The sequence below is a fragment of the Ursus arctos genome, unplaced genomic scaffold (assembly GCF_023065955.2).
Source record: "Ursus arctos isolate Adak ecotype North America unplaced genomic scaffold, UrsArc2.0 scaffold_30, whole genome shotgun sequence".
NCBI lineage: Eukaryota > Metazoa > Chordata > Mammalia > Carnivora > Ursidae > Ursus > Ursus arctos.
Genome location: NW_026622986.1, coordinates 33,657,781 through 33,670,842, shown reverse-complemented (window position 1 = coordinate 33,670,842; position 13,062 = coordinate 33,657,781). Strand labels below are relative to the sequence as shown.

Here is a 13,062-nt window from a genome sequence, read left to right as displayed (position 1 = left end):
CATTAAACATATGTTATATAACACAGGCACAGGTGTGTGTTGGTAGCCTAGTGTTCTGTGTGTGACAGATAGGAGAGGAGGGTGGCGTGGAATGAAAGAGAACAAAGAGAAGTTGAAAGCAGGTTCATTCTGTATAATTTCTCAAAGTATACATAAATGTATTCTCTCTATAATATAGAAATAACTCTGTGGTACTGACGAGGGAACGGAAGGCAAGCTGAGGACAAAGCAGAAGCTGACACCCTGCAACCCCCCTCCCCCTGGGATGTATGTGACATTCCTCAGGCACTCCTGCTGCCCTAAAGGACGAAGAAACAGTCCTTACTACCTGCAGCCCATTGACAAGTCCTTGAAACAGGCACGGTGACATTCCTCTAGGAACTCAGCTGCCTCCATGTTAATACTTTGCTAAGGGCAAAAGGCAGTCCTAGCCTGACCCCCTCCCCTCCACCAAGATCCTGTAAGTCTGCTTTAACGTATAAAAATTCCTTTGGAAACTTCTTTATCTCTAAGCCACCAAGATACATATTGGCAGTCGTCCCCCAAGCATACGGCCCACCGATATACATCTGAAGGGTCTCATGACTCAGGTTTTATTAGACGGTAATAAATGAGCTTTTCCCAACAACAGCTAGCCCCCTCAAGGTCCTGGAAACCTTGCTTCTAAAATTCCTTAGAGACTTACGCCATCCCTAGCCCCCTCCCCACTTGAGGGTATAAAATAGGCCATTCCTCACAACCCGGGGCAGCAGCTCTTTCTGCCCACGGGTCCTGTCCCCCTGCTTTAATAAACCACCATTTCGCACCAAAGACGCCTCGAGAATTCTTTCTTGGTCGTCGGCTCCGGACTCCACCCCACGGAACCTCACCGACAGTCCCCAACCTCATCAGTACTGTGTTTCATGACATAAAGATAATATATCGATGCATTGTATGTACTGTACACAGTACGTTGATAGGTGGTACATAGTAATAAGTACAACGTGTTGACCCAGGGTATTACATGATATGGTAACGCACTTTTGGCGGGAAGTGGACACTTGTAAGCACCGGTGTGTGCATTGGTGGCCCGTAAAGGCACCCGTGCTCTTAACTTCCACACGTGGTTGTCTACGCCGTGGGCCATTTCATTTTGATTAATCCTTGTTTTTCCTTCCTCTTGACCTTCACTAGGTTAGGAGATCTGAATCCCCCGTAACGATAAACTTTCTAAACGGTTGGTTCCCGTTCCTTTGTAAGGTTAAATGTCCTGGGGAGAGAGTCACACAGGTAAAGACGCACATGGGTGTTTCCAGATTCCTCGATCTTGTGCAGCCTGGGGAGAGGGGGGAAGCGACATGCACTTGGAGTCGGAAGGTCCTGGTCTTTGGGAGTCAGAAGGTCACGGTCTTTGGGCTTCCCGGCGAGAGTGAGCGCTCACATCCGTGCTCCGCGCCCCTGGGGGTAGTCAGCGGCTGCCTGGAAAGTAGGGCCGGGCCGACGGGCGTCTGCGGTGCTTTTCAGAAAGACGGTGTGTCTGTCTGTCTAGAGCAGTGTGGATTGTGTGGGCCAGCCAAGGCCCCAACAGGAATGCTCTCTTGGATGCGATGTGATTGACACCACTGTTTGCGTGTGAGTTTGTTAAATTACAAACAGTTTTGGGGTAAGTTTCTGCCCGTTCAGGCTCTCAGGCCCTGTTAGGTGATAAACTCTCTTACTCCCCGTCGTAGTCCAGCCCAGTCTGGCAAGAAGTTCCCATTCATCAGAGATTCCGTCGGGAGGCTTTTCTGCGCATCGAAGGCTTGGAACCAGCGCTCGTCTGGCACTGCTCCTAACCACTGGGCTCTTCGGGGCTCGGGGTCCTCATCCTTTGCATTTTGCAGAATTCACAGATCCATCTAATGTCCCACGAGAGTTTAGCCCCATTTTACAGGGATCTCCGTTCTCTTCCCCCAGGGTTACCAAGGCATGGTCGATGGCGGCAAAAACATTGTCGAAGCCAATTGGGAGAGCGTCTCCAGCATTCTGCAAGTGGTATGTGCTGACTTCCAATACTCTGTTTCTCTAAAGTAAGTCCCTCTTTGAGTTGGAAACCTTTTCCCCGTAGGCTCCAGTAATGCTTAACAGGGATTAATGGGCTGGCTGGCATGATTCTCACCTATGTACACGGTAAAAATACAAACAAACAAAAAAACCAGCCTTACTTTGTCATTTAATTAAAATTTTTAAAAAGCCTTACCTCGTGCAAACAGAGGATTGTTCTTGCAGTAAAAAGCTACATGTGATCACTAGTGTTCCCTGTGGTCCTTATAGTGGATTTCGGGTTTGTTTTTGTTTTTTTAAGACCAGATTAATAGTGAGGTGGCTTTGGTTTGTGGTGCTGAGTTCACGGCCACTACCCCCCGCCTGCTGGATTTTGAGAGCCGCTTGGTGTCCCTGTAACAAAGCCTGGGAACGGCTCCTCCCTGGGCGGGGCGGGGGGGGGGGGGATTCAGTGGGACCGCAGCCTCCGGGTTCTGGCCTGAACCAGTCGGGGGCGACTTGCTCCGGTGCACGCAGCAATGAGACAAGTACCGTTTTAGGCAAAACAATTGCTTACTTTGAATTTAAAAGAAACCTGCCTGGGTGTTTCCTGCCTATAAATTCCCCAAACAGGGGCGCTAAGGGAAGCCTCCAGATCCCTGCAGAGGCAGATTACGCGGAAAGAAGGACCTGATGGAAAGCCCTTCACTCGTGACCTGTTGAAACGCGGGTATTAACTGTAACTCATGCTGAGTACTTTTTAAATAGAAACCAGCTTGGTACCGCCCCGCTGACGGTGCTGGCGCCACAGAAGAATGGATCAAATAGACGTGGCGTGCAGATATAACCGGGGTCTATGCAGCCATAGGAAAGAAGGAAATCTGCCGGCCGGGGCGCATGTGTGGGACTCCAGGGCGTTGTGTTGAGTGAAATAAGTCAGAGACATGTACCTTACGATCTCACTTACGTGTGGGATCTGAAAAAGCTGACTCCCAGAAACAGCCGAGCAGTGGCTGCCGGGGGCTGGGGGAGGGGACACGGGGATGTGCCCGTCACAGGCACCAGCTTCCAGGCTGACGACAGGGAGTTCTGGATGGAACCCACAGCACGGCGACTGTGGTTAATAGCACCGTGTTGTACCCCTGAAGGCCGCTGGGAGAGTAAGCCTCCGTTCTACACACACACACACACACACACACACACACACACACACACACACGGACAGGAGTATGGCGATCACGTAAATCACCGTGTTTCATGCCAGTAAAACTGTTCACAGTGCCGTACAGTGATGATAATATTCAAAGTCGCTCTTGAAAGTGCTCACGACCCAAAACCCTGACGACGTGAACTGATCACCACGAGCCTGATTGCGGCAATCACGTCACAGTGTGTGCGACCATCACATCCACTCACATCCACGCCACGATGTGCGAGGCTGTTACATCTCCGTCACCCCGGTGGGGACTGGGGACGTGAGCGGCGTGCACCTGTGATTGCCCAGGGAGACAGGAGGGCCGGTGCCCCGAGGGTGGGGGCAGGGAGGGGCGCCCTCTTTGCATTCCGCACTTGCAGCTTCGCCCCAGGCCCCGGCCTGTGACCCCTCCCCTTGCAGGGGCCACTGATTCAGCTTCCGACTGTAGAGGTCACATGAGCCTCCCGTGGCTCTTGATCGAATCAAAGTCCAGGCAACCAGCTTATCTTTGCTGTGTGGCCGAGCCTTCGCCCGGCTGCCCCGCGCTGTGCCCTGACGCCATCTCACCACGCTCGCGTCACCACACTGCGGGGGGGCGCCTGGCTCAGGACAGGAGCCTGCACTGGAAGGAGACGCACAAACGGGGGTTTTATAAGCGCGTTGGTGGTGTGTGCAGAGCAACCCTGCTTTTTTTCCCAAGTACAACTAGGAATCTTTCCTTTTGGAAAAACCAAATGTGAAAAATCACGACTTCTCGCTCTCCGGAGTTTGATGATCCAACTTGAGTTCTCTGAAGATTCACCCTTTCAAAAGGGTGGGGCGGGCAGATGGGCAAAAATAAACCCCTTCGGCTCACAGGTTTCTGTCTTGCCTGCACATACAGTGAGCTCTGATGGAACAGGGGCCTCGTTCCGGGGGCTGCTGGACACGCCGCTTCTCTGGCCGCAGCTGCTGGCCGGCGCTGGGTCCATCTGAGGCTGGGTGGGCGTGGGGTCCGGCCACCCCACACTGTACTGCTCCACCACAGGCCCCCTGGATGGCTGGGTCATCTGCATGTTTACCTGACGGCGGTCCTTGTCTCCAGACCCTCCCTGGCATCCCCTGGGCGTGACGCCGGTGCCTTTCTCCATTGTACCCACGCTTGACCAACTTAAAAGATTGCATGAGGGCAACCTAGATTTTGCAAGTCGTGTGTGTATACAGTGGTATTCACACGTGCTGAGCTCTGCTGCTTCCTCTCCTGCAGGAGGAAGATGAATACACGTGATTTTATGTGTTTTCCAGGGAGGGACCATTATTGGCAGTGCTCGTTGCAAAGCCTTCCGCACTCGGGAAGGTCGCCTGAAAGCTGCTCATAACTTGGTTCAGCGGGGCATCACCAACCTGTGTGTGATCGGCGGGGACGGAAGTCTCACAGGGGCCAATATCTTCAGGAAAGAGTGGAGCGGGCTGCTGGAAGAGCTGGCCCAAAATGGTATACCCCTGCCCTCTGCGTGTTGCTCTAGTGGGTTTTCTGTTCCCTCCGTTGCACTTCTGTTCCCTGCAGAGAGCTTTGACCTTCACCCATCTGACTGTAGAGAGGCATTAGGTGGTGATGGCGCAACTCTTCTGTCCGCCACCTGCGGACTTGACCCTGTGCCTCTGAGAGCAATGAGCTCTGTGTTCCTGGTCCTGCTCCGTGCCAGGAACTGCCCACCCACGGCACAGTTTCGGGCAGTGCTCATGAAGGCCATATGAGCTAGGTTTCCTGTGTGTCCCCACCTTGCAGAAGAGAACTGGGGGGCGGAGGGAGGGCGCACTGGGCTGCCCTTTACCCACCACTCTGTTCCTCCTGCTCCAGCCGCGGGCTCCTGAATGTCCACTTGTTGCAAGACTTGAGTTCACATGGAGCAAATGCTCTGCTGGCAGATCTTCCCGTGCCACTTCTCCGGCTGCGGGGGACAGGATTCTCGGGAACCCCTGTGTTCTGGGTCCCTGCCTGTCCTCATTCCATTTAGCACATCTGCCAGCCGTGCAGTGTTTGCTGAGGTCCCTGCCAACAACCAGCCCCACGTATGGAGAAACCAGTGTCCCTAAGTACCGAATTCTGTGATGTGGCCACGTCCTCACTCAGAGGCACACGTGCCCGAGGCCATGGCCGAAGAGAGGTCGGGTGCGACCCGCCGGCCGCCGGGTCCAGACCCTTCCCTTTCTGTTAGTGTCAGGCCCCCATGCGCCCATCTGGCCCCTCGCCCCCCTCCTCCATCTGTCCATGGTTCAAAAACCAAAACCAATGCAGGAAGCCGGTCTGGAACCCCGGGGCGCCCTGTTTCTCAGCAGCCCGGCGCCCGTGGCGTCGGCGCGGCTCCCGGTCACGGCCGTGCTTGCTCCCCACGCAGGCGAGCTCAACGAGGAGCAGGTGGAGCAGCACGCGCACCTCAACGTCGTGGGCATGGTGGGCTCCATCGACAACGACTTCTGCGGGACCGACATGACCATCGGCACCGACTCCGCCTTGCACAGGATAATCGAGGTCGTTGACGCCATCATGACCACTGCCCAGAGGTAACAGGTGCACGGGAGCCCGGGGAGGGGCCGTTGGGGTAGATGTGCTGCGGTGTAGACGTCTGTGTCGGCCCCGGAAGGCTCCCCAGATGGGTGTTCTGTGCTGTGGTGTAGACCTCAGTGCCGGCTCTGGGTATTTCCTTCAAAGGGGTGTTCTGTGTTGCCATATAGACGTCTGTGCTGGCCCCAGAGGGTTCCCGAGACCCGTGTTTGTTTGTTGTTTTTTTTTTAAAGATTTATTTATTTATTTAACAGAGATAGAGACAGCCAGCGAGAGAGGGAACACAAGCAGGGGAAGTGGGAGAGGAAGAAGCAGGCTCATAGCAGAGGAGCCTGATGTGGGGCTCGAACCCAGAACGCTGGGATCACGCCCTGAGCCGAAGGCAGATGCTCAATTGCTGTGCCACCCAGGCGCCCCCCGAGACCCGTGTTTTGATACAGTCTTGTTACTGAATGTTAGAAACCAGAGCAAGAAAACTACTTCCCATTGTTTACTCTTACCCCTGATTTTAGAAGAAAAAAGTGTTTCCTGGAGGGGACAAAATAATCATAAGGGGAGGTCCTGTGCAAGGTGTCCTGCAGGAACAGTGGACTGGATGTGGCCCCTTGTCCTCTGGCTCAGTTGGTGCTCGAGGACCCCGTGGGCTTTGGACGAGCCCAGCAGTTGTTCCTAGCACCTGGCGTGCTCCCTGGAAGGGCATAGCCCGGGCCGGCTCCCTGTCCCATGTGTGCTGAGCGATGCAGCCCGTCCTGCTCCTCGACAGGAGCGCAGAGGTGTCCTGGGAGTGGGAGTGTGTGTAGGCGAGCAAACACGTGCTGTAAAGTGCGTAACCCCAAACAAAGCCCCTTTGCTCGTAAGAGCTCGAAATGCTAGTGCAGTGGCATAGACTTTTGTAAAAACGGGCCCTTTTTGGAAGCTTAGGTGCCTGCCATCATCATGAAGCAGGCTTTCTGTACAACCTGGCGGTAAAAGTACTTTCCTCTTTGCTTTTCATGCTGTTCCCAGGGATGGTAAGTGGGTCTTTCCTTTGTCTCTTTTCCAGCCACCAGAGGACCTTTGTTCTCGAGGTTATGGGGAGACACTGTGGGTACGTATGTGTAGACACAACTTGGATGGTCCTTCGAGAGCTCTGTGCCCCACGGTGCAGAATCCCCCACCCCCACCCCGGCAGGAGTCCGCGGTTCCTGCTGCATGTTCGTGTCCAGACTGCCCAGGGTCGTCTCCGAGCTGTGGGTACCCGGCCGGAGCCTTACAGAATCGGTGCTGTTTTCAAATAGGTACCTCGCCCTGGTGAGCGCCTTGGCCTGCGGAGCGGACTGGGTGTTCCTTCCAGAATCCCCACCAGAAGAAGGCTGGCAGGAGAATATGTGCATCAAGCTCTCAGAGGTAACGTGCGTCCTGTGCCCCTTGATGGCCGGGCTCTGACCGCCATGCGTGGCAGCCTGTGGGCTTCCCAGTTTGGACCCAGTTACAAGCAGGTGGAAACTCTGTGGTTCTAAAGGGAGTTCGAGCTTGTCATGTAGGGTCTGCATATACTGGCTACTTGTATGTCCAGCTGCTCCCCCGTGTCGCAAAGGGTGCCGGAGAAAAACCCCCAAAACTTTGTTTTTCACGTAAAGCAGCAGCTGAAGTTTGACTTAAAGTCTTAAGTAGAGATGATGGCTGTTAAGAGAAATCGGAGTTGGGGAGGAAATCTGTCTCCCGTTCCGTCTCCACTCACCAGTGTGGACAGACCCGTGTTTTGACCCCAAATTGCATTTGTGCAGAGTGCTGCGTGGCTCAGGTCGCAGCCCCTCCTGGGCTGTGCAGTCCGCGCCACGCTGGGCGTGCGTCAGGTGTGATGGTGGACCAGGTACTCGGAACCAGGCTTTTCCTTCTGTCTGTGGTCTGTGGCTGCCTGTGTCCCCCCCTCCCCGGCATTATCAGTGGAGGGCGCGTTTCCCTGCGGGAAGGCTTCTGGAGGGCATACGAGCTTAGCTCCTGGGACAGAAATCCCGGCGCCGGGTGCATTTCCCGGCCACATCATCACCGTCCTGCAGGTGCATAATGTAAGCATATGGCACAGGCTAGTTATGGCTGTATTCAGCAAGCACATATGCTCTGCACGCAGCCAGGTCACGTGTGCGGTGAGGTATTGCCACCACCTTCAAGGTGACAGGTTCCAAGAAAGGATCCTGAGCAACGTGCCCAGTGAGCTTTGCTGACCTAACACGACGTGAGGAGCTGCTGCTGACCGCCGTAGCTCTGCTGGGAACAATCGTGCGCACAGGAAGGTGGGGCTCAGCTGCGGGAGACTGCGGAATGCAGGAACACCCCAAGTCCCAGTATTGCTGTGGACGTAATGGGTCCATTCCTTGTTTCTCAGTTCCGACCTGGGGATGCGGGCCAGCTCCTGTGGGATGATTCATGGCTGGCTGTGTGACATGAGGGGTGGCACTGGTCTTAGACTGGCACTTCTGTGTGGCTCTGAGGACATCACCAATCCCGCGGGATGTTACCTGTGGTCGCATCCCCGCAGGGGCCCTGCCTGTCTCCACCGGCCGTCCTTCCTTCCTCCCCCCTGACAGTCCCAGGCCTGGTCCAGGGCATTGCGGTCACAGGCCAAGTTCTGGCAGCAGCCCTTGGGGACAGGGACATGCGCGCCTGCTCCGAGGCCGTGCACAGCTGTCAGAAGGTCGGGGTACGGTGGTCGGGCTCAGGCCCTATGTGGTTTTTAGGTGCTGAGTTTGGGATTTGACTGTTATTTCCGTAGCTGTGTGGTCTTGTCTGCAAACCTCCTTGGGTTTCAGATGTCATGAACTGTCAGGACAAGAAAAAGAACGTATTGGGGTCCCCACATTAAGTGTCGGCGGACGTAAGGCAGATGGCTTGGACTCCCTTGTGCAGAAACACTTGATCTCATCCTAGCTGTAATTAATTTTTATTGGTCGTGGATGTGACACTGTAAGAATTTCCCCAAATATCCAGTCAGGTATGTTGGCCTAGTTAGCAAGCCTCAGAGCATGCCCCAAACCCCAGGCATTTCGGTGTGAAGAGGGAAGGCCTCTCTGAGGCCTCACAGGTCCTAGGGTTGGGTCTCGGCTCTGCCACCCACAGGGTGACCCCACGTTCCCAGGTCCCAAGTTCCCGGGGCACTGCTGCTGGCCCCTTGTGCTGTCGCGAGCGCTCTGGGAATGAATGCCTCCAGGCGGGGCGGCAGGAGGCGTCCGCACACCTGTCCAGGCGTGAGGGCTTATCTTCCCGTGCGTGTGTAGATGACTCTTCTGTTCTGTAAGCCTCTGGAATATGTTTTATGGATGACGTGGAGCTCTGTGGCCAACCCCATGTTCGTGAACACGTCACGATCCCTCTGTAGCCACTTCTGTACACCTTTTAGAAAATACTTCTGTCTAGTGGGCTCTTCAAAGACGAACACGTTTCTGTCTATTAAAAAGCAAAGAGCCCAGCACCAAACAGCAGGTGTGCCCGAGATGCCCTGTGGGGGGATGGGCGAGCCTGCTCAGAACCGCCCCCTGGGTGACACGCCCTGCGTGACACTGCCCACACTGAGCCCCACAGCCCCCACGGAAGGGTCTTTGACTTGGGATGGGGTAGAGAACAGACTTGCAGAGAATGATTTCAGGGCGTCGCTGGATGACGACCGCCGTGAGCCTCTGGGGACGGCAGGTGTGGGCGCTGTGCCAGCCTGGCTGGTCCCGAGCAGGTGTGGCTGCCCGACCTCCGCGCGCTCCTCCTCGCCCCTCCTGCCCCCTGCGCAGGCCTAGGGCTCTGAGCTCCGATGGCAGCGGCCAGCCTTCACGGATGGGCTCACAGTGGGGTTGTGGGAAGCTCTGGCTTCTGGGGAGATTGGAAGCCTGGTTTGCAGTATAGACATGCTGCAGGGGCCCATCACTGAGCTCACTGCTTCTGGGCCCAAGTGGCAAAGGAGCATGGGCCCCAGCCTGGGTCTGCCTGGCTGCTGGCCGGTGTCTGGGGCGATCTGACAGGTCCCTCCCACCCCCTGCCTCCTCCAGCTACGCGCCCAGAGTGCCTTTGCCTGCCCAGATGGTCGGAAACCCCGCTTGCGAAATTAGGTGACGATTTCTACCTGGAAAGAGGCCAGTTCACCTGGGGCAAAGGGCCCTGGATTTGTTTGTTGTTAAAACGGTTTAGGTGTTTGAGGGTGTTCATTTTCTGTTTCCTCTAGAACCGTGCCCGGAAAAAAAGACTGAATATCATCATTGTGGCCGAGGGAGCCATAGATACCCAAAATAAACCTATTACCTCTGAGCAAATCAAGGAGGTGAGTGTGTCGGATTTTGCAATTATCCTCGGGCGCCAGCCTGGAAATGGGAGATTTTAACGGGGCTGGCAGGGTTCGCGTTTGGAACATTGTATTATTATCATGAAAACACTTTTTGTTCTTCCTGATACTTAAAGATGTTTTCGTAATGACTCATGACTTTAACGGCATGAGTCTCCTGCAGCTCCCGCCGCATTGTCGGGAATATTCCCAGAGGCCCCAGAGCTGCCCTGACAGTTGGGGAGATGCAGCGGGGTGGGGACAGGGGGTCCCAGCTCCAGGCGCCAGCTGCCCCGCCAGCGTCGAGGCTCGGGTGCTGGGGGGTGCAGCCTCGGTGCTTTTGCAGATGAGAGCACCTGTTACATTTGCACCTGTGCCACGCCCGGCCCCGTGGAGGGACCACCCAGGAGGTCCTGTTGCTGCGCCGCTCGCTCAAAGGTGCTGGCTTGTCCCACCAGCCCTGGGGGGCGGGAGGGATGGGCCAGGCTGTCCAGTTGGGCAGGTGACTGCGCACGTTCTAGACGGAATGCTGGGGAGACAGACAGACTGACAGATGGGCAGGTTGAAGCTGTCCATCACAGCAAAGGACGGTATCAGCTTGGCTTTGCAAAGTAGTTTCTCCGTCATGCCTTCTCTTCCTTCTCTGACGCACTGAGCACCCGAACCTCGGCGTGTGGGGAGCTGTCTGTGAAGGCGCTGTGCCTGCACGGATAGAAGTCACACGGGCAAAGGTTTTCTTTCCCACTTAAGCAGAGTTGAGAGCGAATCATGTGCTAGTAGAGCGAGAGGGGCCGCAGGCTGCACGTAACCCCCACCCCGTCGTTCTTAGGAGGAGCTGAGGTCCGGTGAGGACAGGGCCCTGGCCCAGCTGCCCGCGGCGCTCTCGTGGGGCCCAGCCCAAGGGGGCGCCTCGGTTGACCACGGCGTGCCTTTCATATAGAGCTGTGCCGGCGTAGGGTGACTCAGGGAAACGTCTCCACGTCTGTACACTATCAGGGGGGCCGTGTCCTTTTTTAAAAATCATGTTACTAGTGTTCATTTGCAAGGTAGGAGAGACGAAGATTTTATGGGATAATAAAAAGCATTCTTTTTTTAAAAAAAGTTCAGCTCACCATTAAACTAAACATCCTTTTAGGAAGTTAAATTTAGAAACTAGAATTTTTTTCCACATCGGTGTGAAGCAAGAGTAGAAAGACCTCTGGGGCCCCAGCACCCTGTACGAGGTGACCTCCTGTGTTACATGCTGTGTTTCCTGCAGCTCGTGGTCAAACAGCTGGGGTACGACACGCGGGTGACCATCCTTGGACACGTGCAGAGAGGCGGGACTCCTTCGGCCTTTGACAGGATTTTGGTAAGTGAGGGTGGAAATTGTCAGGTGCCTTCACCTGAGAGTGAGAAGGAACGGTTTGCCACAAAGACCGTCCCGCTCGGAGCATCTTGGCCTGAGCCATGGGTGGGTGGCCTGTCCTGGACATGCTAACCAGGCTTGGCCCCCAGTCACACAGATTCCCCAAACCTGGGGCTTGAGGATGACGGGGACTCCAGAGAACAAAGCCTGCGTGCAGGTGTCTAGACACAGGCCCCAGGGTCAGCAGAGATCCAGTCTGCATTCGTGGGTGTTGGTCTGGGGTGCTCTCTGCGCCTCTGACCTTTCCCTTCACTACCCCGCACCAGCCACTTCCTAGTGGGGTCCAAATCTCCTTGTTGGAGGCGGGTTAAAAGTAACACCCAGTCCAGGAGGATGGAAGGCAGGTTGGCTCACGAATGTGTCTGCTGGGAGCACCCTGGTGGTGCCTCTGTGGCGCGGGGGATGGGAGGGCATGCTGCCTTGGCCTTTGGCCTTGTCTTTGACCTTCGTGATGGGTCATTTCCAGGCCAGTCGCATGGGGGTGGAGGCTGTGGTTGCCCTTCTCCAGGCCACCCCGGAGACCCCGGCCTGCGTGGTGTCGCTGAGCGGGAACCAGGCCGTGCGCCTGCCGCTGGTGGAGTGCGTACAGATGGTGAGTTCCGGGTGTCCACACGCTCGCGGATCAGTCCAACATGGGCTTCAGTGAGCGTCCCCCGGGCACGAGCTGCTACCCGCGGGGAGGCAGGAGGCTCTGAGGTCGCGGGTCCCTGGCACGTAGCGTAGCCTCCACTAAGGTGAGGTCAGTCTGTCAGGAGGGAATGCGTGCAGACGAGGACGACGCGTAGGAACACAGGTCTGTGGGGACTCTGGGGGAGTCCCAGGGGCAGGGGGTTGAGGCTGAAGCTCTCCGATTTCAGCTGCTCCTGCCCGCCTGTCCGCTAAGGACCTTCCAATCGGAGATGCGGCCATGGAGCAGCTAATGCCGGAGACATCCTGATGTGCCCTGGCCTCCTTCAGGCCGCGGGAGGAGGTGCCCCGGACGTAGAGAAACGGGTTATGGTTTTCTAGGTCCTTGGCCAGCTGAGGAGGTGGCCGTGAGCTGCATTAGACGTTGTCCCTGTCTTTACTCTGCAAAACCCTATCCGTGACCGTCCTTTCCCTTGGCGTTTCCGGCAGCTCTGAGTGAATGTATCGTGTGACTTAGGTGATTACGTAATTACGTCCAGGAACTTACTGAAAGTAGCCATAGAAACACACTTTCCAGAAGCCTCTGGGGGTAAATTGCACGCACGTGCGTGCGAGCGCGCGCAGCCGCAGGTGCGTGCGAGCGCGTGTGTGCACCCGCTGTCTGTCAAGAGCCTGGCACGTTCCTTTCACCACGGTGACAGTGGAGGTCGGGGTCTATCTCTTAGCGCGCCTTTGAGGGAGTTGAAGTTCAGAAGGGGAGTAACTTGCCCGAGATCCTTACGTTGAGAGGGGCGGAGGCAGGCGTGAACGCTTCCCCCGCATCCCCCCCCCACTGCTGCCCTACCTCCCGTGACCCTGTCCCTTGAGAGGCCGTTCTGTCGTGCTTCTTCCTCGCCAGAATCAAATTAGGAGTTGCTCAGAAGGTTGTCTGGGAGCCTGGTTTCGCTCTGGCTTTGCTGTCCTGGAGATTTCAGCATCTCCCTCCGGCATTGCTGCCCCCCCCA

The 13,062-nt window shown here is 55.9% G+C and overlaps 1 protein-coding gene across 3 annotated transcripts in view; it reads left to right on the top strand.

Annotated features, from left to right (window-relative positions):
* The window catches only part of PFKP (phosphofructokinase, platelet), a 52,096-nt gene that overhangs the window by 21,396 nt on the left and 17,638 nt on the right, over positions 1-13,062 (top strand). For all 3 annotated transcript variants that reach the window (XM_026478686.4, XM_057304625.1, XM_057304624.1), the window contains 8 exons: positions 1,936-2,013; positions 4,481-4,670; positions 5,575-5,740; positions 6,784-6,828; positions 7,019-7,127; positions 9,928-10,023; positions 11,282-11,374; positions 11,898-12,023. In XM_026478686.4, coding sequence (XP_026334471.2) covers positions 1,936-2,013; positions 4,481-4,670; positions 5,575-5,740; positions 6,784-6,828; positions 7,019-7,127; positions 9,928-10,023; positions 11,282-11,374; positions 11,898-12,023 — 903 coding nt within the window. The remainder of the gene's footprint in view (positions 1-1,935; positions 2,014-4,480; positions 4,671-5,574; positions 5,741-6,783; positions 6,829-7,018; positions 7,128-9,927; positions 10,024-11,281; positions 11,375-11,897; positions 12,024-13,062) is intronic.